The sequence below is a fragment of the Tripterygium wilfordii genome, chromosome 22, assembly GCF_013401445.1.
Source record: "Tripterygium wilfordii isolate XIE 37 chromosome 22, ASM1340144v1, whole genome shotgun sequence".
Classification (NCBI taxonomy): Eukaryota; Viridiplantae; Streptophyta; class Magnoliopsida; order Celastrales; family Celastraceae; genus Tripterygium; species Tripterygium wilfordii.
The window spans coordinates 3277158-3304026 of record NC_052253.1 but is presented as its reverse complement, the minus strand read 5'-3'; the positions used below and the strand labels follow the sequence as shown (position 1 = coordinate 3304026).

At 37.2% G+C, this 26869-nt stretch overlaps 4 protein-coding genes and 1 long non-coding RNA gene across 6 annotated transcripts; 1 reads left to right on the top strand and 4 right to left on the bottom strand.

Moving 5' to 3' along the window:
• Positions 1 to 1634: 1634 nt before the first annotated feature.
• On the top strand, positions 1635 to 4213 carry LOC119991383 (pollen receptor-like kinase 4). The gene is made up of 4 exons (XM_038837746.1): positions 1635 to 1679; positions 1814 to 2666; positions 2765 to 3364; positions 3549 to 4213. The coding sequence occupies exons 1-4, from the start codon at positions 1635 to 1637 to the stop codon at positions 4211 to 4213; spliced, it is 2163 nt and encodes a 720-aa protein (XP_038693674.1).
• A 366-nt stretch (positions 4214 to 4579) lies between these two features.
• LOC119990527 lies at positions 4580 to 5156 on the bottom strand. Its single transcript, XR_005466062.1, has 2 exons — positions 4939 to 5156; positions 4580 to 4823 (listed from the first exon to the last, which is right to left on the bottom strand). It is a non-coding gene; the product is annotated as an uncharacterized LOC119990527 (long non-coding RNA).
• On the bottom strand, positions 5153 to 8998 carry LOC119990526 (putative pentatricopeptide repeat-containing protein At1g16830). Of its 2 annotated transcripts, XM_038836491.1 has the most exons (5): positions 6079 to 8998; positions 5921 to 6001; positions 5554 to 5691; positions 5358 to 5465; positions 5153 to 5241 (listed from the first exon to the last, which is right to left on the bottom strand). In XM_038836491.1, the coding sequence occupies exon 1, from the start codon at positions 8820 to 8822 to the stop codon at positions 6987 to 6989; it is 1836 nt and encodes a 611-aa protein (XP_038692419.1). In that variant the 5' UTR covers positions 8823 to 8998; the 3' UTR covers positions 5153 to 5241; positions 5358 to 5465; positions 5554 to 5691; positions 5921 to 6001; positions 6079 to 6986. The 2 variants fall into 2 exon arrangements, with proteins under 2 accessions (XP_038692419.1, XP_038692418.1); XM_038836490.1 differs by lacking the exon at positions 5358 to 5465 and having other exon boundaries at positions 5161 to 5241.
• Positions 8999 to 9696: 698 nt separating this feature from the next.
• On the bottom strand, positions 9697 to 18061 carry LOC119990362 (V-type proton ATPase catalytic subunit A). Its single transcript, XM_038836236.1, has 21 exons — positions 17941 to 18061; positions 17698 to 17815; positions 16351 to 16477; positions 15750 to 15805; positions 15610 to 15666; positions 15361 to 15472; positions 15222 to 15259; positions 15001 to 15102; positions 14722 to 14778; positions 14539 to 14610; positions 14274 to 14375; positions 14119 to 14181; positions 13906 to 14038; positions 12860 to 12966; positions 12465 to 12659; positions 12089 to 12175; positions 11503 to 11607; positions 11020 to 11117; positions 10825 to 10903; positions 10300 to 10388; positions 9697 to 10165 (listed from the first exon to the last, which is right to left on the bottom strand). The coding sequence occupies exons 2-21, from the start codon at positions 17773 to 17775 to the stop codon at positions 10051 to 10053; spliced, it is 1872 nt and encodes a 623-aa protein (XP_038692164.1). The 5' UTR covers positions 17776 to 17815; positions 17941 to 18061; the 3' UTR covers positions 9697 to 10050.
• Positions 18062 to 18753: 692 nt separating this feature from the next.
• Positions 18754 to 21443, bottom strand: LOC119990723 (ER membrane protein complex subunit 8/9 homolog). The gene is made up of 5 exons (XM_038836796.1): positions 21098 to 21443; positions 20385 to 20531; positions 20224 to 20283; positions 19198 to 19364; positions 18754 to 19095 (listed from the first exon to the last, which is right to left on the bottom strand). The coding sequence occupies exons 1-5, from the start codon at positions 21302 to 21304 to the stop codon at positions 19065 to 19067; spliced, it is 612 nt and encodes a 203-aa protein (XP_038692724.1). The 5' UTR covers positions 21305 to 21443; the 3' UTR covers positions 18754 to 19064.
• Between the last annotated feature and the right edge of the window lie 5426 nt (positions 21444 to 26869).

The window sequence follows — 26869 nt, the reverse complement described above, 5'->3', positions numbered from 1 at the left end:
CAAAATGATATATAACGTCCGGCTTCATTGCATTCACTGATTCACCCTATTCATTGAAACGTGACCTTTTCGAACACCAAAAAATAATACTAATAATAAAAATATTTTTTAAAAAAATGTCAACAATCTTTATTACAGTGGTGATAGGAATCTCATATCCCAGTCATCCCATTAATCAATTATATCCTTTGATTGATGTAAATCAAATTTCATGGACTCCTATTTTATATTAATTAATGATCAAAATTGATTACTGAGATTTCATTTACTTGGGATCTCTAATATTTTTGTCTTTATTATTCATCAATGAACTTAGTAGGAGTGAAAAATCACGAGTAATTTAGATTAGATGGTATTTATATGTGTGATATTTTATAAAAATATCGAGTTCGAGTTTTATACTCTCTATATATATAAAAAAAACCTATTAGGAATGGCTTCATTTTTAATGCACAAAAATTATTAATTTTTATTTTATAAACAACTACTCCGTAGATGGGATCTAGTAGGGGATTATTGATGGTCCACGTCATTGATAATGTTGACGTTCCTTTAATTCCTTTTCAACGAATAAAGACAATTTAGCGTGACTTTTGCTAGTAAAACTGCCGGCAAAGCCGCTTTGCAGTCCGCTCCACCAAGCGGGTGGTTTTTGCTCACGAAACCATTGGCATATTCTATTCTGGAGCTTCTGAAATTGTCGTGGAACCAACAAATCAATTTAATCGCTCTAACCAAATGGAACATTGTTAATTGGCTCCATCCTTTGCATATTGAATATTTAAGTATACATAATTAAAGATACGCACGAGTTTCAAAAAAAAAAAAATACACACGAGTTTAATATCTTAACATGTTAGATTTAGATGAAACCATATGTTTGATAGTCTATTCGGTGAATCTTTCTATAATCAAATCATATGGATTCGAAAAATCAAAAGTTTGATTTTCATTGGGAGAAATACTTTTATGATCATACGTTAAGCTTTAGTCTAACTTATCGTGTCGTCATATGATAAATTTATGTATGCGCGACCCTGACAACCGAGTTTAAGGTCATATCGAATATCTAAAGATAAAATTTTTTATGCTTATATGATAGACTATATTTCCTTGCTTCTAATATTGCATCAAATATTATATTATTTATGTGAAAGTGGGACCCATTGCTTATAATAGAACCCCACAGCATGTGACCCTTACGTGTGTTTTTGTCTGTATGATTCTATATATATATATATATATATCCAAATCACATTCATTAATTTAAAAAGATTTAACCAATTCCTCTTTGACATCTCATTACTGAGTTTCCCGTCAAACAAAATATCATTAACATCACAAGTTTTATCTCAAAAAAATTTGGAACCGTCTACATGAGTGTATGAGCAAATAATATGTTAGAAAAATTCATTTGGTGTTTGATTCAATCGATTGATTTGGTGCTTAGTCTGTGAATATTAGTGATTTTAGCACTACGTTTTAAGTGTTTAACTCTTTGACATGTGTACTATTTGAGTGGGGTTGAATATAGAGGTAAACGAGTTTATACCGAATGTTATTTTTTAAAAGAAAAAACAAAGTTAAAAAACAAAGATTATCAATCTAAGATCTCTATAATTGGAAATGTCAATATGACTTACCATATTTTTACAACCCAAAACCATCAAAATTCAAAGGCAATCCATACATATCTCTCCCCCTCCACCTAAACAACAAATGAACCAACCAACTTAGCCTGGCATACAACCCAAACTCTAACCCCAAAACCTTATTCTTAACCATCTTTCATCATCTCCCTTACTATTCTTAGCATTTGACTCCACCCCCTACCTTCCTCCTCCTCTTCCACCACATTCTCTCTCCCCCCATTTCTCAAAAGAAACACAGAAAGAAAAGTCACAAGAAAACTCATGCAAACAAAACCCTTAAAAATCCAATCTTTTTCTCGTCACTTGGGCACCATTTTTGTGTTGTTTCAATACTAATGGGAGCCCTTGTAGCCAAACTTTTGAGGAAAACATCCCATTCATCATTGGTTCTTGTTTTTGCATTATCTTTGGTGGTTGTTTGTTGTTTTGGTGTTTCAGAGTCTGACTTCTTATTGAAGTTCAAGGAGGGATTAACCAATTCGACGTCTCTTACCAATTGGAATCCCTCCTCAACAGGACCATGCGATTGGAATCGTGGGAATTGGATTGGTGTTCTTTGTTTGAATGGGAGTGTTTGGGGTTTGCAGCTTGAAAATATGGGATTAAAGGGTGTGATTGATGTGGAAACATTGTCGTCGTTGCCTAATTTTCGAACGATAAGCCTAATGAACAACAATTTTGAGGGTACATGGCCTGCTTTAGGGAGGATAAGTAAGCTAAGGTCGATTTATTTGTCGAATAATCAGTTTTCCGGTGAGATTCCTGATGATGCATTCCAAGGTATGGGGTCTTTGAAGAAGGTTTTGTTGTCTAACAATCAATTTACGGGGCAAATTCCTTCGTCGCTTGTTGATTTGCCTAAGCTTTTGGAGTTAAGGCTTGATGGCAACCATTTTCATGGCCAGATTCCTGGTTTTAAAGAACATAGTTTGAGGAGTCTAAACCTAGCCAACAACAATCTAGAGGGTGCAATCCCTACAAGCCTAAGCAAAATGGATGGCACCTCCTTTAAAGGTAGAAGCCATCACAAATTCATTTTCTGCATATATTTCCACATTTGAATTCTCACATTAATAATCATCTTCATAATCTGAATATGGGATTATTTCCAGGCAACAAAAATCTATGCGGACCGCCTCTACGGCCTTGCAATGCACCCAATGCAGCCAAGAGTGTGAATCTTCTTAAAATTGCAATTACTTTGCTGGTTATAGGGATTATACTTGCCATCATTGCTGCAACATGTATCATAATCCAATGCAAGAGACAAAATACAATACAACTCGGACGAGCCACGTCGAACGACTCAAACATGATTGCATCTTCGTTCCGAGGGGAGCATGAGAAACTGCCATTAAGAGGTGGTGGTCATCACATAAGGAGGCCTGACCAAGGGAAGTTGTCATTTGTTAGGGATGATATAGAGAGGTTTGATCTGCAGGACTTACTTCGGGCATCAGCCGAAGTATTGGGGAGCGGGATGTTTGGGTCCTCATACAAAGCTGTGATCATGAGTGGTCAAGCATTGGTTGCAAAGAGGTACAAACAGATGAATAATGTGGGGAGAGGAGAGTTCCATGAGCACATGAGAAGGTTAGGGAGGTTGCGACATCCGAACTTGCAGCCTCTCGCTGCATATTATTACAGGAAAGAAGAGAAGTTGTTGGTTTCAGAGTTTGTAGAGAATGGCAGCTTGGCTAGTCTTCTTCATGGTGAGTTTTTCCAAAACAAATTCATCAAAATATGCATGTATTTTCATCAAAACAGAGTGCTCTGTTTTTCTTTAATAAAAACAGGGTGCTCTGTTTTTGAATATATTTTTTTGATGCTGCTGTTTTGGTGGTAATGGTGATGCAAGAAGTGGGATTATGTCCATAATGATTCTGTTTTCTTCAGGCAACCGTCGTCTAGACAAGCCAGGGCTTGATTGGCAGACTCGATTGAAGATCGTTAAAGGCGTGGCGAGGGGTTTGGATTATCTCTACAAGGAGCTGCCCATAGTTGTACCTCATGGTCACCTAAAATCTTCAAATGTGCTTATAGATGATCTGTACGAGCCTCTCTTGACAGATTATGCATTAAGGCCAGTGATCAACCCCGAACACGCTCACACGATAATGATTGCTTATAAATCACCGGAGTATGCACGCGAAGGCCGTACGAGTGGTAAAACCGACATATGGAGTCTCGGAATACTGATCTTGGAAATCCTGACCGGAAAGTACCCGGAGAACTACCTGACACAGTTTTATGACAGCAATGCAGACTTAGCAACTTGGGTGAACACAATGGTTAAGGAAAAAAGAACGAGCGAGGTGTTCGATAAGGAAATGATAGGGACAAAGAATAGCAAAGCAGAGATGATCAATCTTTTGAAGATTGGATTGTGCTGTTGTGAAGAGGATGTTGATAGAAGATTGGGAATTAGACAAGCCGTGGAAAAGATAAACGAGATTAAAGTTGGTGGCGATGCTGATGAAGATCTTATCTCGAGTGTAAGTGAAGGATATGCATGGAGCTCAAGAGGGACTGAGGATGATTTCTCCTACTTGAATGGATAGAGGCAAAGATTAGGGAATTCTTGAACGTAAGATATGCCTCGGGCTTGTGTGCATTGATCTAAGATGAATGTGAAGATGGAGGAGGTTCTTGTATGGAGATTGGTTTTTGTAATTGATTTCCATGTGGAAGGAAATGCTGCACATGCATGTGTAAAGTAAATAGGCTATAGCTGAGAGAGTCCTGTGTTTGGTTTGGAGAAAATGTTAAAAGAGAGGAATTTCTTGCCTTTTCTTTTTCCATCAAACCCATATCTTTCCCGGAAAATGTAACATCCCATAATGCATAAAAGTTGACAACATAATAACCATGCTACGTAAAACTATTCGCTCTCATATTGGACAAATAAAGCTATGGCTGAAACCAATCAGTCTAAAACCTTTTGAAATGTTTCTCTGTACTTTGATCTTCCATGCAGGCTACTCTCAGGTTTCTGATGTCAGCTCAGCTGAATCACCACACAGGCAGCATCTAGAGAGGTTAACAAAGGATATATTCCTTACCTTCCGTTGCTCTTGTACTCGTAAAGATGTACGTACTCAATGTCTCTTCTTCCTTGACGCAGTGAAGATACGTACTCTGTCTTAGTGCGCTCCTGGGCGCGTTAAATGTCTGAAACAAATAAGAGGAAAAGAAAGAGATGCACAAGTAAATATAAGTTATGTACTTGTATGCTTTTTTTTGTTCTTTAATTATGTATTTGTATGTTTCTCCATTAATGTTTCACCTGATAAAATGTGAAGTACCGAGTACGCCTCCAAATTGCAGTTTTTCTTCCTCTGAAATCATTTTAGGGAAAAAGAAGCCTTCATTGTTGTTCATGAATCAACCTCATTTCCTTCTAATTCTTTCTAATGGCATAAGCATGCAAATTTCCCTATCAGGATTTATCGGGCTTTCCCCTCTCTGACTTCGCCTCCAAAAAACCAAATAAAATGACCTTTGAAGGATTCAAACTTCGAGGCCAATCCAACATATTCTGATTTTTCTTGATAACAAGCAGAGAAAAACCTCAAGTTCATATGAATCTCTGAACGGACAAAAAACATTGTCACAAACATGTGCATACATTTTAAAAGTAAAGGAAATGAAATAAGAAAAATAGTGCCAGTTTTCAATCCTAACATACAGTATAATAAAAAAAACCTGTTTTAGTATTTTTCAGCACAGAGATTCAAATTCCAACCCACTGAAATTATGAACAGATAAAAACGACAATTCATTTCTTGAGTGCAACTGCTCAGGATTCGAGATCTACAACATACGAAACAAACAGATTCCAAAATTGAAATTTTGCACATTAAAAACTTCATTAGCAATCAAATGAGACTGGTCTACTAACCATGATCTAAAGGAACCAAAACTTGAAGACCAATCTCCATGGAATACCACCCAATGGATCTGTGGTTCCCTGTGCCCTTTCCACCCAACTGATCAAAAGTCAGTTTGGGTCTTGAAAATTTAGAGCCCACTTCACTACCTGGATTATAAAACGAAAACAGGGGATCATAACTATTGGTTCTGGGGTGTTGGGTGGAGGGAACCAGTGGGGCATATATGCATAACAAAACCTGATATCACTTCTAAAGAAAAATAATGTTAAGAGTTACATCTTATTATCGTGATGTGCGCAAATTCTTTTTTGTACATTGTAATTTCCTGAACCAAATTCATTCAAGGAGACTGCACTCAAGAAGAAAATCAATTACCTCCATCGACCTGCTTCATTACTGGAAGGCCGGAATTCGAAGTCTGTTGCACCAAGAAACATCTATCACGTATTTCTAAATCTATAACGAGACAGAGTCACCAACAATCAGCCATCAATAAAGTTGGTCAAACTGAAATAAGACATGCCTAAACAGACCTTCAGTCACCTTCACATTGCTTCTGCACTTCATTCTCGCTTAATCATCTGCCCGAAGAAGTATTGATTTAAGCATGCAGTTTGGGAATGGGACAAATTAAGAACTATAACCAATTGAGATGAACGAAACATATATGCCTATAATTTATAAACATCTGAATAAAATGTAGCTAGAAAACCATGCAGACTAAGTTTATGAGGCTGATGATGCTCAAAATACTCAAGTGAAACTTAGAAGTAATTCCAAAATTGGCTAATTTCTTTTCATAGGATATTATTATAGCATGTATGATAAAAAAAATTGACCTCCACTTGGCTATAGAAAAAATGGTGCCCTAGACAGAAAAAAGAAACACTCGACAAATGTAATTTAGAACGAAGTGAAAAGGTGGCTCTAGCGTCTAGCATTGCTGAATTGACTGAGGCCATGATTAATACTCATTTTAACCCTTGTCTTGTATAAGACAAATGCAAGTCTAACTCCAAAAGCAGGTAGCAAGGGCCAAATATAGAATGAAAATTTTCACAACTTCATAATTGGAGATTCAATCACCAGAAGAAGCCATTGAAATACTAATCCAATAATTTTATGCACAAGCTCGCAGATGCAATTATATAGGCAAAATCAATCATACCTTTATAATACTAGAGTTCAAATGTGTTGTAGAGCTCCAGAAAATGAAATTGTTTCAGTCCAGGTACATGAGAATTTCTTCTGGAAGATTCATGTCAAGACATGGAAGCAGTCAAAGGTCACCAGAAAATCGGATGATTCCACAAAAGGATAATCTTCCAATTACCCTTTAAATATTGAATGGTTTGGATCACTTTGTTTTACAACATGGACAGATCCTCCAGACAACATAGTATCTACTGCTTGATCAGCCATCAGCCCGAAATTCCACATTTCAATCAGTTGAGGGCCGAAGAATTCGGAATTTTGGATGATATTTACATAAAAATTTAGAAACCCTGGCCAGTGTTTTGTTTTCTAGCTCAATACCTGCCTGAGTGATATCTTCCAACAACTGCTCAACCATTTGAGTATTCCTTTCCTCACAGAAAAATGACAACAGTACGCTATATGTATGTGCATTGGGATACATATCTAACTCCTTCATTTGGTTATAAAAACTAGAAGCTTCGCCACTTTTTTTACCCTTGATAAGTCCAATGATACCAACCATGTATGATACAGCATCCAGCGGGTAGTTCTCATCGATGGCTCTCCTAAAGAGTTTGATAGCTCTATGATACTTACCTTCTTTGATGAGCCCACCCATGATTACAGTATGAACATGGGGACCAAGATTGGAATGATTCTTGCCAATGTGAAGGTATACACTGACTGCTTCATCGATTCTTCTTGCTCCACATAGTCCATTAATGAATCCAACAAAGCTATATTCATCAAGTGTAAAACCTCTGTTGAGCATCTCAACACATAACTCCACAGCAAGAGAAGGGAATCCAGCCTTACAATAATAACTTAAAAGTGAATTCAAGACCATAATGTCAGCATTTCCCACAAACCTTGCAACTAACTTTGGAAGAAGAGTAAACCTCCTGGACAAGCATATTGCAGATAATAAAGAACAAAATGTGTATGAATCAGGTACCAACTTCTGTTCTGACAAGCTTATAAAAACATCAAGGGCATCATCATACCTCCCAGCCTTAGACAAGCAATATATTAATACATTGTAAAGGACCAAGTCAGGGGTTTTCCCTTCAGCTAGCATTTTAGATAAAATGTTAAACGCATCAGTAACCATTTGGGATTCTATGTATCCCTTTATTAAAACTGTATAAGTTACAACATTAGGAGAACAACCAGTATCAACCATCTTCCGCAATAAAGATCCTGCAGTGCCAAGTTGATGCAATTTACAGAACAAATTTATCACCATACTCCAAGCAGCCTCAGAGAAAGAAATTCCCAGAGTAATCATTACACCTAATACATGCTGCGCTTCAGGCAACCTATCCATCTTACAAAAGCACTTCAAAATCTTCTCAAAGGAAATAACATTAGGATAATAACCATGCTGCAGCATATCTCTAACAACCCACCTAATATTAAACAAATCGTTTAACATGCATAAATTACGCAAGGCAAGGTCAAAACTCAAGAAATTTGGGAACCGGGTCTCTTCCAAAACCGTCAAACCTGCATCCACAGAAACTCTTTTGAAACATGCGTCCATAAACATATTGCATGCTTTTGTGTTAGGCGGAAAATCAAAACTCTCCATTACAAAAAATACCTCAAAAACCATGTCGTACATTCCTCCACGCCAACAAATCTCCAAAAGTAGTAAAAAAGTTTGAGCCTTTATGACACAACAAACACTATACAGTTGCCCCAAAATCCCTTTCACAGATTTGTATCGACTTTTCAAGCGAGTAACAACTGGAACCATGTGTGCAAACCCTTGACTATCGTGAAAGTAATTTGGTCTTTTAGCACACCACAAGAAGAAGCTCAAAGCAATCAAGTCAGATGGGCAATTCAGCAAAGTAGAGTGCACAATCTCAGGAGTCAAAGTGAATTTAAATTCCTTGAGCAAATATGAATCTTGGCCAAGATACTCTGGAGGATGTTTGTGGGTTTTATGGGTTTTGTCAGATATAGGTGCAGGTATCATCGCTGGTGATGATGATGTGAAGCGAAGGGAGCAACTTCTGAAGATTTTCCGTATCTGTGTCGCATAAAACAAGCTCCGGTTGTGTTGCCATAGCATATTGAGCTTCCTGGAAGAATGGGCATCAGAGGCAACTATAACACGAAAGAGCTTCGATTCGATCTATATTGAAACCATTACTACTACCCCAGAAAACCAAAGTAGTCAAAAGCCAGGACAGACAGTCGTAGGGTTTTTCCAAAAACCCTGCTGGCTGCAGAAGAGCAAACTCTTCAGCGCCGAAGCAGTATAATACTATAATTAACTTTAACCTTTTAATTAAGGCCGATTTAAACTTGGTTGGCATTAGTATTTTTTTGGGTTAGACTAATCATGGGCCAAGAGGCCCGTGTCGGTGTAGCCCGGTCCGCCAGTCTGCTTTTCTTATTATGTTACGAGCCGAGTCGTAATTGAACAATTTATGTACGTATCACAGAAAGATACGCCATTTCTAAGCCAGAATTGGCTGAGTCTGTATGTTTATGTACAGAACACAACACATTGATTAACAAAAAAAAGTACCAAAATAATTGAAAAAATTAATATTTTAAGTTATAAATGTCGATTCTGAGGAGCTAATGTAAAATGATATCAAATTGTAGAACCGTAAAATGAAACGTAGAAGTCAAATCCATGGCTTGAGTTATATTTACTTAAGCATACGCTATCAATCATCTTTGTGGGAAGAAAGTCCATAACAGGAATAGTCTCAGTTGTCAAGTGCATGTTTATAACTACAAAAACATTCCTCTTTATTTCAAAGCTTTAAGAGATTTTGGTATCTGCCCTGTCATGACCCAATCGAGCCCAAGACTCCAAGAAGCTAGGATGATGGACCAATTTGCAACTGCAAGCAAATTTTCCCATTTGCAACTCTGCAAGCAATGTTGTAGCAGAGAGACCAAATGTCATTGCAACCAAACAAATGCGGCCATAGGATGTAAAACTTGATAAATTTATTGCACAACTAAAGGGCAAGAAAATCTTGTTTAAATAATGAATACAATCATACAAATGGGGACCAACCATTACATACTTTATTGCATAATAAATGCATAAATAGCAATGATCCAGTCTGTTGCCATGACAGTTGATGGGACTGAAGATATTATTGAAATATAGCCAACACACCTCAACTGATGTAAAGGCCCCAAGCAATGACCCATTCCGCGGCAAATCTACGGACAAATTCCAGTTTTTACATGCACTGAGATGGAAACCAAGTGCCACTACCCCATGGCTCAGTACTGCAAAAAAATTACTGTGAAAAAAGCATCACAACTTCAAATTATCGGGTCTCATCCTCCAGAGCACGGAAACCAGCAGTCAAGTCCTCATGCAACTTATTGAATTTTTCGACAAGAGCTTCTTCCCCTTCCGCTGGATCCTCAAATTTCTGAGACCTGCAATACCAGTGAAGCAGAAGATTTGTGACATTAATCATCAAATGCATGAGATTGGAGTGGACAAGTGCCCGTGTGTTGTATAATGCCGTTTGGCAAGTACACTATACGTTAAGACCATGATTTTTACTTACACCAAACGATAAAAGAGATCTCCAAGGCGATGCTTGATAAGGGTGTAAGTTATCTTCTGACCATCCATACCAGCTGCTCTCTCAGTTGCCTGCACATAACAGTACATAACTTGTTAAATCCACTATCCACGACCACAAAAGGCTCTTGCTTGTCAAATTCTATCTTACTGATAATGACAAGACATTCTTTTCAAGTCAACAAGCGTAAAGCTCTCTATGCCCCCATAAAACACTAGGAAGACAATGTCAGGTCTTAACAAAGATTACACACACACACGTACTCTGCTACAAAAATATTATTGAACTCTTATGATAAGTATTATCAAATCTCATAACTGATGATTAAATCATGGTCATGAAAACCCATAGTGATCCTGTTATCTGTTACCAGTGAATAATAAAACAGGCTCTTTTTCAGGCATGAATTCCAGGAGACAATGAGCACCTCTCCAAACTCATAAAAGAATGCACATCGTGAAAGATTGAAAAGAGTAAAGAATGAAGGGCGGGAAAGTTATGACCTACCTGGTTGGCCAAATTATAGAAATGGATTATGTTGCGCATCATCCACACAGACTTGTAGAAAGGGCAAAACTTGTCATATCTGAGCAGCCATGCAACCAAAACCAAGAGGAGATTATAACCCAAAAACCCATAAATTGATTGGCGATTTGCACAATGTTAACTTCTAAAGAGACTAAAACTGAAACTGGGACTCACGGGGTAAATGCATTCTGAGCAAGATAGTCCTCCCTTAAAAGTTTTGCTGTTTCCAGTGTGATCTTATCCTGTTCAGCTAAAGCGTCCTTTCCAACAAGCTGCAGTATCCAAACAGCAGATAAAATTAACCATTTAAATTAAAATTCCTCTTGATATTGTCAAAACAATATAAAAGCCCCTTTATACTAAATTACTAATTGCTGTGATTTTAGCATAAAATAGTAAAATGTAACAGCTTACTATTGTACACGTGAAATATATCAAAGTAAAGAAGATGAGAAATCAATAGTCAAGTATATTGCCTCACAAAAAAAAAGCTTTCTAACCCCTCCAACCCTGCTGCTTGTGTAAAATTCACTTTGACCCAAGTGATTGAAGCAGCAGAGCATTGAAGAAACAGTAACAGTTTTTTCATCTTTCTTACACATCTAACACAGGTATTGTCTATAAATATCGAACCAGTATGAGCAAAAGGCGCCATACTTGGACAATTTCATTCAGGTCATCCTCTCTCTGCAGCACCTCACGGGCCTTTGTCCTAATGTTGATAAAATCTGGATCAAATTGCTCATAGAAAGATTCCAAAGCCTGGAAACAGAAGAAAATCAAATATAAGACATTAAAAAAGGCACCATCCCTCCTCCCCTACCCATGGGGAGGGGGAGATTAGAGACAGGAGGGGCTCAAAGATTTAAACTTCGAACGAAGCACCTACAGCCGGCTCCCTACTAAGTCATACTGTTATATGAAATTTAAATCCAAATTGCCAGTGAAAACAGTGGAGGCATTGGCCCTCGTACAAGGGCATTTAGTTTGTGTGCAACATTTGTAACCGGAATTTGACAGTTTGATCTGTTTTCATTATTTTCACTCTGCTATGTGAGTTTGAACCTGAATGAATGAGTCATGTTTGGGCTAGCCTTTTCTTGTTCCATGATAACCAGGCTTGAGGCCTCGGGATCATGGTGTCAATGGCGGTACTTGGATAACTTTCTAATAATGTGGAATTATTTGTGGGTTATCAACTTATCATACACAGATGAGATGAATTAACAGACTAAGAGCATACCCCTGAGTACTTTGAGTAAGAGATAAGCCAGTTCACAGAAGGAAAATGTTTCCTCTGAGCAAGTTTCTTGTCCAGACCCCAGAAGACCTGCAATATTATCAACATAATATTCAATGCACAAGCATCTCTAAAGCATTAAAAAAAACATCCAGTAATTTGGTCGGTGAGCTTTGTTTCTATTTTTTCTATCAAGAGAAATATATCAGTGACCTAATCAAATTGTGGAACCTTGATTAGGGCAAACCACACAGGAAGGAAATGATAAACTAGATATGAAAGTGATCCATGCTGTGGCCCTAAAGCATTAGGGGAAAAATAAAAACCATCTGAGTTGCCTCAAAACAGAAATGATATATAAACAATAATTCATATTTACCTGAACAATGCTGAGGGTGGCAGATGTCACAGGATCGGAAAAATCTCCGCCAGGAGGAGAAACAGCACCAACAATTGTGACACTACCAGTACGTTCTGGTCCACCAAGACATTTTACTTTACCAGCACGTTCGTAAAATGAGGCTAAACGTGCTGCCAGATAAGCAGGGTATCCACTATCAGCAGGCATTTCTGCCTGCAAGAAATATTAAGAAAAATGGCCTCAGAGTCGTACAATCATACCTTTCAACTAAACTATTTAGATGAAATGTTGCTAGCAGGAAAAAAAATCATCTTCTAACTGAGTAACATATTTAGCATTTGAAACGCCATTTTGAATGTCAAAATAATTTTTTGGTGTTACAGTCACAAACTAAAACTAGAAGATATACTAACCAGCCGTCCCGAAATTTCACGCAGTGCTTCAGCCCAACGGGATGTTGAATCTGCCATCATGCTCACATTGTAGCCCATGTCTCTAAAGTATTCAGCAATAGTGATTCCTGAAAATAGACGTCACATCAATTGAAGAGCACGAGTACAAGTCCTTCACAATAACACAACTCACTTCACAGTTCATAATATGAGTGGAACATATATTAATTGGCCAAAAAAACATTAAATATGAAAATAGTTATTCCCAGGAAAAACATTAATGCACACTAAATATATAGATATGTGGCAAAGTTTCAAGAACTTCCAAAAGATAAATCATGAATGCCTAAAAAATAATTTCCACATTATGATCCTCATCCCCAAGCAACAAAAGCCAATTGAAGTTTCACAAGGATATAAGTACAAATGGGACATTAATTCCTTTCACATCCAGAAACCTAAATGAACTTCTGAGAAATGGCCTACTTCCATAAAACTCACTAAGTGTATATTTTTCTTTGCTTATGTAAAACACCATGTTCATATTATTATTGACTGTAGTTGATTATTGAAAATGAACTCTGCATAACAGCAGGAAACAAGAATAGTTGTCAACAAAAAACTCCTTTTCAACATTATATATAATGACAAGGTGTTAATATCAAATTATTGATAACGGAAGGAAAGAAGAATAATTGTCAACAAAAAACTCCTTTTCAACATTATAAATAATGGCAACGTGTTACTATCAAATTATAATTATTCCAAACTGAAATACTAAAGCTGTTATCCCTCATACACAAACAAGACCTTTATGGATATTAGCATAAGCCAGCCAAATTACCAACGAGAAAAATCAAGCTAAGGATACAATGAACTTCATTATAAAATTACTCATCAGCAAAATATTAACCTTCGTTATAAAAATTCTCGTCAGCCAAATATTAAACCTTCGTTATAAAAATTCTCGTCAGCCAAATATTAAACCTTCGTTATAAAATTACTCGTCAGCCAAATATTCAATAAATTAATAAACCACAAATCAAAAAGAGTGCTATATGATTCACCTGTATAAATTGATGCCTCACGAGCAGCCACAGGCATATTAGAGGTGTTTGCAACAAGTGTCGTTCGCTTCATGACAGATTCTTCACGGCCATCAGGTAGTGTCATTGTCAGTTGAGGAAAATCCATAAGCACCTGAATTGTTTATTACCAATAATGAGACTTTTGTATTAAATAAAAATTACAGGTAACAATGAACATAGAGAAATGCAAACCTCTGCCATTTCATTTCCTCGCTCCCCACAGCCAACATAAACAACAGTATCTGAATTAGAGTACTGCACAAGTAAAACATAACATAAATAATCGTAAGTCGTAACACAACCAGAAGAAACTAATTGAAGGAAACCCACAAGGAAGACAAATCCACCTTGGAAAGAGCTTGACTAATGACAGTTTTTCCACAACCAAACGCACCAGGTATGGCACAAGTCCCACCAAGAACAGAGGGAAAAAGAGCATCAAGGACACGCTGAGACCAAATGAAGATGTCAAAACTCACAATAAAGAAACTTCTAAATGTAATATATCAACAAGTGTCTCGACGGGACAGCTTCTTTCATGTGGAAAACTGTACTTTTGGTTTCACAAACTCTCTCCAGATACTCAAAAAAAAAAAGGCACAGCGAAATTACCTGCCCAGTAAGCAGTGGGGTATCAGCAGCAAGCTTGGCTGCGACGGGCCTAGGTGTACGGACAGGCCAAGTCTGCAAAAATAGAAACACATCGAAAAATTTAGTACCCGACAGTTCTAGCCACCAAGTACACGCTGAAATGCTCAAAATGATATGAATGCAAGAGAACGAAAAAAAACAAACCTGAAGCATCGTAAACTGTTTTTTGACGCCTTGAAACTCAAGCTCTAACACAGTATCCTGAAGTTATGAAAAACATGAATGCATGAGTTCCAACAAAATTCATACACAAATCAAAAGAAAAACAAATGTATTACGATGCTGGATCATCTCTAAGAGCTAATGCAATACCAACAACTCCAGTTTCAGAGATTAGTTTTTGCACTAATCATATTTGACATAACAAAGAGATATACATCTCAGGATCATCCAAATGGAATAAAGTTTGTTAGAAAGACACACCTTCAATGAATATTGACCAGCCGGAGCAATGTAAGTGATTTTTCCCATGGAATCAGGGGGGAGGGCAACATGGTGTTGCATTAGACTGTTCTCAAACACAGTCTGCATAGAAATTCATTCAAGAGCTTAGATAAGACCCAGAGTCACAGAATGAGCAGATTCAACCATACTACCATTTTCAATCAATCTTTAACCAAAATGACATCAGCTAACAAACTTACAGCATACAAATCTCCACCAGTCACTAGATCTCCTTCACCTGCAACCAAAATTAATCGACTTGGAATCAACATAAAAAATAAACAGAACAACCATTATAGATTATTGCCACACAATTGTCTCTAAATTTCCACAAATTACCTAATTTCTTAGGCTGAAACTCCCAGAGCATATCTTTGTCAAGGGCTGGAACTGAGACACCACGAGGGATGTAAACATCACCAGATCTTCTTGCAATAGTTTTCAAAGGCCTCTATTTTTTGGAAGTGCAAAAAAAAACAACAAAACATGGACAAGCATTAGATTTCAGTTCTAACATGCATCAAATCAAACAATATAAAGATTAAAGATATCAAAAGGGCAACATTTTTCTTGAAAGTTCAAGCAAACCTGTATGCCATCAAAAATATTCCCCAGTATTCCTGGTCCCAACTCCACTGATAAAGGCTGCATCAAGAGCACACAACTGTTTAGCAGCCACAGTAAACATGTCATTGTAGAAGCAAGAAATGTGAAAATAGTATTGTAACCTTGTGTGTCCGTAAAACGGGATCATTAACCATTAAACCAGCTGTTTCCTCATAAACTGAAACAAAAAAAAAAATTGATGTCAATTCCATGTTTTATTATTATTATTATTATTTTGAACGAAAAAGAGAGCGTATTAAAAGATCCAGGGGTGTGACCCATATACAATCATTTATAAGTTACATGGGATGAGTTCTATTGCAACAAACAGAGTGTTTTCTATTTTTGCTAGATTAACTATACCAAGAACAAAAAGATGTATATCCACCAATCCTTTAAAAAATTGCATTTCTAGGTTTTCAAGGTCCTTTTGTTCCGCTTTTTCCATCAATTTCACTGTAGTGGGTGCAATTGAAGTGGTTTATTATTCTAAAAACTCAATATCTTTCTTTCTAACTGGGGTAGACATTTCCTGTCAGGAGCCAGAATAACATAAAATGTGCCAATGGTCCTCCAGCTTTACAGCATCTTCTCCACCCAAAAATGATGAATGACGGAGACTGCCCGCAACTTCAAAGACAAAATAACTATGCAAGAAAGACAGGATCCAAGAACCTCAAAAAAGTATTGTGGAAGGCTAATAGTTAACATTAGTAATCTGACCTTGGATTGTGGCAGAATCTCCCTCCAGTCGAATAATTTCACCAATCAGGTTATCATGCCCAACTCGGACAAGTTCATACATTGCAGCACCAGCCATGCCATCTGCAACGACGACTGGTCCAGACACCTGGCAAAACACATCTCATAAGTGCATATATGGTTGATATGAAATAAATTTATTTAAGCTCCCATCTTTACCTTAATAAATAATACAGACGAGTTACCATAAAAGTTTCCAAGTTTCAAAATCAGTTTAAGTGATCAAATCTGATAATATGTTAGCTCAACGAACAACCTTTAAAGGAAACTGAACCAAACAAATGTTAACAGTCGAACTCACATTCACAATTTTTTACTCACGCTATAGCACACAGAAGTCATCCATGATAAAACAATGACATGAAAACCAAGTCTACATACTGACAGCAGCGTAAAATTGATGACCAATCAACTCCAGCTCACTATATGTTTTTCTTGGAGGAGGGGAGGGGTTGTTAAGAATATCAAAATCCAGAGTGGCGTAAGAACTATATGCCTTGGCAATATAGTAGTTCCAGAGTATAAACTACTAGTCGAAACGAAATATGTAATTCACCTCAGAGCTAACATCTAATCCGGGACAACTGAATCCCAAGTTTATGTTGCCAAACACGTCATGTCCTGAAAACAGTAACTTAGCTCCAACACCAAATCAAAAAATCTCACAAAATTGACGTGAATCTCTACCAGGAGCTTGGCTGCACCATTTTGCAAACCACAGTACCACAGACACTCGGTGACAATGAGATCACGGAAATACTAACAATTGACTGCTATATTCCAGTTAAAAACCTCACTTGAAAATGACAGTTCAAACGCAAAAACCACTAAACAAAGATTTCCAGACTCCCAAATCTCATAAACCTCGAGGAAGAACAATTATGTATCACCACCAATTTTAATCAAATCCATCAAATCACTTGCGATTCAGTATATAAAAAGAAACAAAGCTTCGGGCCGAAGCATGGTAAATCATTTAAAAATATCCACGAAAACATTTTCAACACTCTCAATAAAAAGTTCAATCCCTTTTCCCAAAAAATTAATCGATCACTTACTCCTAATTCAACTGTAATAGCACTCAAAATGGGAGGAAAAAAAGAAGAAGAAAAGGATCCATACCCCAAATTCAATCTGAACCAATTTCAAATAAAAAACTATACGATCCTGATCTGATCAGTCCAAATTTAACCATCAAAAATTTCAGACAAAGATCACTTCGCTCCAAAATGAACTTACGAAGCACAAAATTCATCTAAAGAGATCCACGAAACTTATCCAATTACTCAAATGTAACAATTAAAATACCTTGCGAACATAACCATACTCGCTCTCCTTCTCAGCATCCTCGAATGTGGTCAATCGAGCTCCATAGACTGACGGCATTTTCACCAGGCAGCGAACAATGCAGCCGAATATTCAAGATCTGATTGACAAACCAATGAGTGAAATATCAGTTGCAAGTCAATTTCGATTGATAAATATCGATTAAACCCTAGGGTTCCAATCGAAGGACACAATTCAAAGATCCAAGGAAGAACAAACACAGACCAGAGCGAGAGGTTTCAATGAAAACTGAGTTACTGGTGTAGGTGACAAGATCTTGTGAACGCCTCTGTATAATAGTACAATGGTCGCCTTCGATCAGATCTAGCCACGTATTTAATTGTGACTTCATTGGCCTTGGCAAATTGGTAGCACCGCTGATATTGAGGCGCAGTATAATGAATCATGGAAATGATTTCAGGCTAATTAATTAACACGTGGTGAGATTTGGGCGGATTTCTTTGGGCCCAGACTGTGTTTGCTGGCTGGGTATCCGACTATCCGTCCACGGTATACGAGGACGAATTGAACAACGGGCTACCATTCTTGGGCCTGGGCCTGGGCCTTGGCCTCCTGATTTCAATCTATCTTCTCTATGTAAAAAATCTCTCTCTATTATATTTATACAATTGAACTTTTTGAGTGTGTAAATAATTTTAAAAACAGTTTCATTATATTATTAACATGTTTCAATGTTTCATTCAATGAAATAAAAAATAGTTGATAAATATAACAAATTCGAAAATAACTAGAATCGTAATGTAACTAAAATAGAATTTTTTAATTTCTTGACACGTCCTATGAAATGCCAAAAGGTGTTAGATAGCTTAAGGGTATGTATATACCTTAATATAATATTTATACGGTTTAGTTGATGAAGGGATAAGAGAGAGGAGAGATATTCGCATAAAAGAGAGAGGAGAGAGACGATAACAAAAAAATAAGAGTGGTTACCTGAATGTAGGGAACGTAACCCATCCTGTTTTACCCCAGTGTTCCACAAGCATGTTTAGGTAATCGGATGTAGGATGTTCGGAAAAACGTAAATGCCTTATAATGTTTTTGCCAACACCTTGAATTCTCAGCTCAAATATTAACTTAATGAAATGAGTCCTTTGATTTCCCTACTTAAGGGAAGTCTATTACTTGAACAAAAAAGCAAGAAAATTTTTAAGTGGGAGATTCGGGCCCCAACATTCCCACTTGAGTTAGTTCATCACAAGCATTTCTCACAAGCTGCTAAGAAACCCACCGGCTATTCCATCGGTTGCCAGGACCAGTCATGCCCGTCATGCCCCGATATCAACCTCTACAGTCCTTGCAAAATTGCTAACAACCGATCTTCCAACTTATTTGAAGAGCTCTGGATTCAGCCAGTCCCTGTGATTAGAAGATAGCAAGGCCATTAATACAGGTGACATGTACAAAGACACACCTGCACATAGAAGAAGTAGGTAGAAGACATAATTTTTTAGTACTTACTTGCTAACGTCATCAAGGTGATCATCGAAATCTACAACTTCCAGCCACTTCTCAGATGAAATATGATCCAGTAAAAGTATATTTGCAGATGGCTCTTTGATTGTCAATCTGCTGTTTCCATCTGATCCAACTAGCTTCCAATTTTTGGATGCATCCCTCACATAGAACTAGTTAACCAAGAGAAAAAGGAGAAAATTTCTGAGGACTAAAAGATTGAAACTGTGAATAACAGAAAGAATAATGACAGGGAAGTGGCATCAAACACAGCAGCAATGTCCACATTCTTTAAAATTTACAAAACATTATCATAGAGATAGCAGTTGAAGGCTTATGGAAGAACTAGGCACAGACAGCCTAAAACACAAAAAAGATAATCACTCCACAATAAACCACCTAATAAATGCCTTTACTGGGGGTTTAAGCTTGAAGAACAGTAGCTATGACACTTCATCAGTCCAATCAACTAATAAAATACCCACAAATGAGACTATAACTTTGCTCGTTTGAATCTGACTAATAAACCCAACCCCAGGTCGCTTACCACGTACTTCGGGATGTACAACAACCCAAAGCAACCGAATGAGGTCCTCACTTTGGATGAAAATGCAAAACATAAAAGAGTTCCAAAAGAGTGACCCCAAAAACATTAAGAGAAGGAATCTACATGAATAACTTAACTTAGAAGAGGAAAGAATCATCATACTCTTTCATGCTAACTCAATTAAAAACTCTTCGTATGATCCACCCTGACTTTGGAGGTGTCATATCAGCCTCTTTCACTTCCATCAGCGAATAGAACCTTAAGCGTATTAATTCCACAAATTTCTTTGAAGGATAATCAATTTCAAGCTCCACAACTAAATAGACATTATTCACATCTCAACCACGTATTTATTGAATTCCAATTCTTATCGCTATAGTAGTGTAACTAATCAAGTTATAGCTGCCATACTCCATAGTAGTGTAAGTAATCAAGTTATAGCTGCCTTACTTTAGAAAAATAATAACAGGAATAATAACACTAACCTGCATGACAGGGCTCCGGTCTTTCGCTTTAGGTAAAGCTTCAAGTTTTTTGTTATCTAACTGAAGGGTAAGAAAAAATGGAAAAAAAATAAGGAAAATAGAAAACCCAGGAAAATCACAAGTACAATAAACAATGGAAACACTCAATTAGCTACACATACCAGGAGGATGGGAGATTGGGGAAAGTAGCGACAAATGTGATCTCCAATGTTCTTGGCCACATTGCCAAGCTCCAGATCATCAAACCTCTCATTCGCATGAAAATAACCCACTATACCCAGCCCTTGAGCAGCATAATGTTCCTCTATCTGAGAAAAAACCAATCAATAAGAACAACTAATACGACATACTCTCAAACCTAGTAGACAATAATTCCAAAACAAAAGAAACTAGTTTTACGCTCTGTTTGAGTGTTTGTTACATGAAGTGTATGTAGTTTTTAAAATCAACAATATAGACTTCCTTGAAAAATATCATAAGAACTGAACAGAAAACTTTCAACCTTCAGGCCAACAATCATGTAATGCAAAGTTGGAGGAAAAGCAAGGAAAAAGGCCTACTTTTCAATCCAGTTTTCTCTCAATAACGGGAAAAATTCGCAATCCACGTCAAAAACAATAGTTCCATGATGTATAGCTTTTCAATCAAATCTCAATTTCCTTGGGAAATCAAACAATAAATGAAGAGAAAGCACTCAATTTCCAAAATAATCAAGTACTTCACACAGAATGGGGAGAAAAGCAGCTAAAGAAAGCATAGCCAAACACAAAATCTCTTCAATTTTTACATTAAAAAAATGCAATTCCTGCTCAATTTACAAAAACCCTAAACCAAGAAACTGCCTCCAATTACCAAAAATTTGTCCGTAACGTACCATGATGAGGGCGATCTCGAGGTTAGGTAGAAGGGTAAGATGGGAGTGGAAGAGAGGGACGGAGTCGGAGATCTCAACAACGTCATCGTTTTGAGGGGAGACACGGCCCACGAGGACCCCGTTGACCGCCGCAATCTTATGCTTCAGAGCATGAAGAACCAGCTTCATGTACGCTTCTTGCGAGATCTCGTACTTCAACTCACCCATCTCTCTCGATTGGTGTCTCTCTGAGTTCAAAATTACCCGACTCTGCGCCTCGTCTAATGGACAAGACTCGATAAGATTGAGAACCACTCTGCTCGTACAAAGTAGAAGGAACCGAGTGGAGCGGAGCCGGACCGGTACCAAAACGATGTCGTTTTAGTGTTTTGGTTTGATGACTATAAAACGACATAGTTTTATTTTACCAACAAAATTGTGAGGGCATCTTGGGAATGCAATTTAAATTTTACATCCATGAATAGTTGTGCTTTGGGGTTGAAATTTTTTTTGATTGCAATGGAAAATTTTATAATGGTGGGAAAATTTAATTTATACACCACTAATATATTATCTCTACACCACTCTTTACACATGATACGTTTACACCATAAATTTATAAGTGTACACACAAATTTGTAGTGAAAATACCAAATTACCCTAGTTTAATACAATATTAGAAGTATTAGTGTTAAGTTTACACACATTCAAACTTAAAGTCTCTTACCGATTTCCCTATTTTGGGACTCTAGCTGCCACCGATTTCCCACACCTGAATCGACATTCAAAACCATCCGAGTAGACGATCAAAAATTTCTCATTATCAACATCAAAAGGCTTTAGAGGATAGGTAAGGTCTTGTGGTTCTCTCTTAAATATTTCTATATCTAATGAAATCTCTCAAATTGAACATGTGGGTTTGCCGATTTCTGTATATAGTATGAGTGAGTGTGTGTAGTTGTTAAACTTTGGGCGATTTCTGGTTAGAATATGACTTAAATAAAAATTGGCACATCAAGTCCATTTCTAGGGTTATAAAACGGTAACATCGTGTTGTTTATCTGTTAAAAAAATGACATCATCCGTCGTTTTTATTCGCAAAAAACGACAACTTCTGTCGATTTGTAATCTCTCCAGAAATTGATAGGGTCGTGTTGTTTTTATTCCAGAAAAAAAGACATGCCATTGTGTTTTTTTTTTCCTTTCAAAAATTTTGGTGTAAACTTAGTAGTCTCTAATTAAAAATGTAAAAATTATTTATTTTAAATTTTTAGTTTAAGGGTTAATATGTCATTGTATACAAGGATGTTTTTGTAAACTATAAAAATTTAAAAAATGATGTAAAGATAAGAGATTAGTGGTGTGTAGATAAAATTTCTCCTAACGGTGATGCAAATAAATATTTAAGACTAAAGCCCAAATTGAAGGCCAATTGTAATTTTGGCTTAAAATGATATGTGTCCATAATCTAGGTGGCATGAGGAGAAGTGTGGAGGACCATTATGATATCAAAATTATGGATATGTAGTGCTTATATGAATTGTCTAAAAAAATAATATCAAGAAATAGAAGACGATTAAACAGAGAAAACTTGAAATCCATATCGAAATCTACGCAAACAAACCTAGAATGGAAGCTTGACCATGGTGACGGCATATTTGTGTTGGGAGGAGAAGAGACGAAAATTTGTCGAAGACAACCCGCATTTTTTCCCATCCCAGGGCAAAGATGTGCAAATTTGGATTCTGAAGCCCAAGGCTTGCATGATGCAACCCTATTTAGCACCTGGGTTAGGGCCTTATGTTTTGGGTTTGGGTTTGTATAATGGCAGTTGGGCCTTTTACATACCCATTTGCAACCTAGGTTGGAGATGGTCTGAGGGCTAGTTGCACTCCACATTTTCTCATTATTGACAAATCATAGGCTAAACACCCCAAGGCGCCAATCTCTTCTCATTCCTTCCCTTTCTCCTTTTCTTTCCTCCCCTCTCTATTTCGTCTCTATCCCATTATCATTGACGAAGAGATCACTAACGAGGACATCCATCATTGACTCTGGTTGCTTCGCCTTCACCGACGTTTAGTTTTGGAAAGTGATAGCCACACAACCTTCTGGCAGCATCGTCGTAATCCATGGCAGCTTCTTCAGCAGTAGCAAAAAGAACCCAACCATAGCCTAGTTCTCTTCTTAGGCTCTTTGATCTCAGCAACGCATTTACCCCAAGTTCTTTGCCGAACGCCTCGATACTTGCACAAATTCTTCACATGCTCGGCATGAACAAAGGTGTTTGCAATAAAGGAACAAAACGCACGAATTCCTATACTTGTATCTGATAGGTATGATAATACCTATTGTTTTTGGTAGAAATATTCCCCTCTTAAGCTTTCTTTTGATAAATAATGAGTGTATTTATGTGTTGATTTGTATTTTGATAGGTTGATTGCGGTTTGGATGAAAAACGACGGAAAATGGGCTGAATTGAAGAAAATGTCTACCGACCTTCATGTGTTCAAATAGTCATAACTTTCTGTCACGTTATTGTAATCGAGCGCAACAAAAGGCATTGGAAACTAGACATCTCAAGCTTTCCGTAGAAGCTAAAATCATGCAAATCTGAGGTCATATGGAGAAGTTATGGTCATTTGAATCATGCACCTAGGGGTAACGCGCCTAGGCGTGGCGCGCCTAGGCGCACCATTTGTGCACGCCCAGAACCATTTCTGCACGCCCAGTCTAGAGAGAATTGAGTTGAAGTTGAGTGGTACCACGCCTAGGATTGCGCCTAGGCGTGGTACGCCTAGGCGTGAATTCAACACGCCTAGGCGCACAAAACAGCTTTTCTGGGATGTTTTAATTCGCGATTTGCCCGAGCTGCAGAGAACTTCAGAGAACTTTTAGACCTAGAACTGATTTTCTGGAGAGCGAAACCAGAGGGGGAAGGTGATTCTTGGAGCTAGGAGGAGAGATTCTTCAGCTCAACTTGGATCTACTCAACTAATTGGGTTTATTCATGATTTTCTCATCTCTCCTTTTGTGTTTTTCTCTCATTATGTGTAACTAAATCACTTGTGCCAAGGCTAGGATGAAGCCTTGGGTTTGATGACTTTGTTTATGACTTGATTTACATACATATGAGTTGATTTGGGTATAAATCTTGTGTTTCTATGTTTGATTGCAATTTCTTCATGCTTGTGGTGTTTGGCCAACACTTTAGGTTTTTGGATGAAATTGTTTGGAGAATTTGCTTAGACAATAATATGTCAAGTAGATTATGCTTCTTGAAACACTTGATTATGAATGTGTCTCCCTTTAATTAGGTGACAATTTGTATGAATTCTAATCTCCATAGAACTCCATGAATTCGTATGCATGTTTAAACCAATAAGATGGCTAGAATGTATTTAGGAATATCCGACCTAGACCAATAAGATGGCTAGTAATCGATTTTAGGGAGATTTGGCTTAAGTGCGCTAAAACCGACTTAGGTACGGATTCGTTATGCCCGAATTAGCAAATATGTGTGTGAATTTGTATCATTGCAAGTCATTTCCCAAGGGGGATTCCAAAGCCTTGGTGTTCATCTCATTCATCTCATTTGCATTAGTTGCATCTTTATTCTAAGAAAATACCAAAAACACTTTGCTATTTGCTTGTCTTAGTTTAATTACCCAACCAAACAATCTTGAGTTGAACTTTACTTTTGTTTGCATTGTCCATACGTACATACAAATATACATTTGGATTAGATATAACACCGTCCCTGTGGATTCGACCCTTGCTTATCATTGTGCTGTAGTCGCCGACTAGTACACTTGCTAGTAAGGTTAATTTAGACCCAACAGTATCCTCTGCATAACATATTTGTCTGATCCTCTGTTCACCTTTGTTTTCTTCTCTTCATCCACATCACAACATCTTTATCTGGCACAGTTGGTTCTCCATCTCAAAGCTTGTTGTTTCGTCTCTCTCAATTGTTGTTTCATTTTGTTGTTGTTGAAGATCAAAGAATGATTGATTAACTCAACCATTCTCCATCAAATCCCGTATACCCAACAATGGAGACTGGGCTTGTATAGCCATCCTGATCACGAAAACCAAATCTTTTTAGATGGGTTTTGCTTCAAATAAAAAATCTCACTCGGTTTTGTCTATGACAAATACAAAACAACCTCAGAGAATGATTTGATTTATATATAGGGGGAGAGAGAACATTAAGAAAGATAATAGAAAGGGTGTATTTGTTTTTTTTTTTTAAAAGCCATAGAAATTGGGTGTATTCAGAGAAACATGTAACTTTTAATGGATTTTTCTAGTAATTAGGTGTAAATGGAAAAATGTGTAGTGCAACTAGTCCTTATCTAGTAAGATTTGTAGACAAACAGAAACGACGTCGTTTTAGTATTTAGGTTTGATGGCGGTAAAACGACGTAGTTTTATATTACTATAAAGACTCAGAAACCGACGAACAAAACTCCTCTCAAATAGGGATGGCAACTGGCCGAGTTGAGTAGGGTTTTGAAGTCCCAACCCTGCTCGGGTCTCTTAAAATCCTACCCGAACCCGCCCCATAGACATGGGGCAGGTAGGGATATTTTGTCCCGTCCTTGTCCCGGACGGGTCACAGGTATACCCGTAGACCTAGTGAACTAGTAAGAAAATCAGCCAAATTAAATTATTATACCTTTGATAATTTAAAAGAAACACAAAAGTCCAACAAATTATCATTTTCGATTTAAAACAAACTCATTGAACTAGCAATAAAACAAACACAACAATGAAAACAAACAACCCTTTCAATTTGTCATTATAGTCACAACACAATCAATGTGTCATCTCCTCCTCCTCCACATCAGAATCATCATTAATAGTTGGAAGAATGTCAGAGTGAGTTTTAATCTTTTATTTTTTAAGTTATAACTTTATAACTTATTTTTTTTTGGAAGACAAACTTTAGGACTTATTAGTTATTACGTATTTGGGAATTACAGTATTACTTATAATTAATATATGTGTGTATATATATATATATATATATATCTAATTATATTTTAAAATATATATATACCCTGGGTTGGGGCGGGTTACCCTTGTCCCAACCCACCCCTAGATCCTGTCTATTTTTGACTGGATCCCGGATAGACCCGCCCTAATGATCCAATGGATAGGGTTTTTTTTAGATCTGATAGGGATGGGTCGACCGGGTTTCGCCTCACAACCCGGTTCGTTGCCATCCCTACTCTCAAATGTCCATTAAACCATTCCTATACCCTAAACTCAACCTCTCCCACCCTCACCGTCTCACTTTGATCATCTTAATCGTCGGTAGTAGTGTTCCCCAGTTTATCCAACTAAATTCTTTTCGCATCATCTTTCCAGTCAAATCTTTGACTTCTACTTTGATTTAGTCTCAGAGATCTTCTTGAAATGGCTCAAACCTCCGACGTAGTCAATGAAGCAATTGGTGGAGTTGTCTTCAGCTTCATGACCGATGAAGACATTCATAAGCATAACCTCGTGAGGATAACAAGTGATAGACTAGTTTTATTTTTTACCATCAATATGCAGAAACCAACGCAACGACGTCGTTTTAGTGTTTTGGTTTGATGGCAGTAAAACACAAGGTTTTGAAAACCATACCAGTTATCGAACCGAAAAATTTATTGGTTCAAGGTTCAATCAGGGTTTGAACCGGGTTCAAACCGGTTCAATATAATTAATTATAAAATATATATTTATTTAAATATAAATAATAATTACAAATTTTTCATACTATTAGAAATGTTTGAATAAATG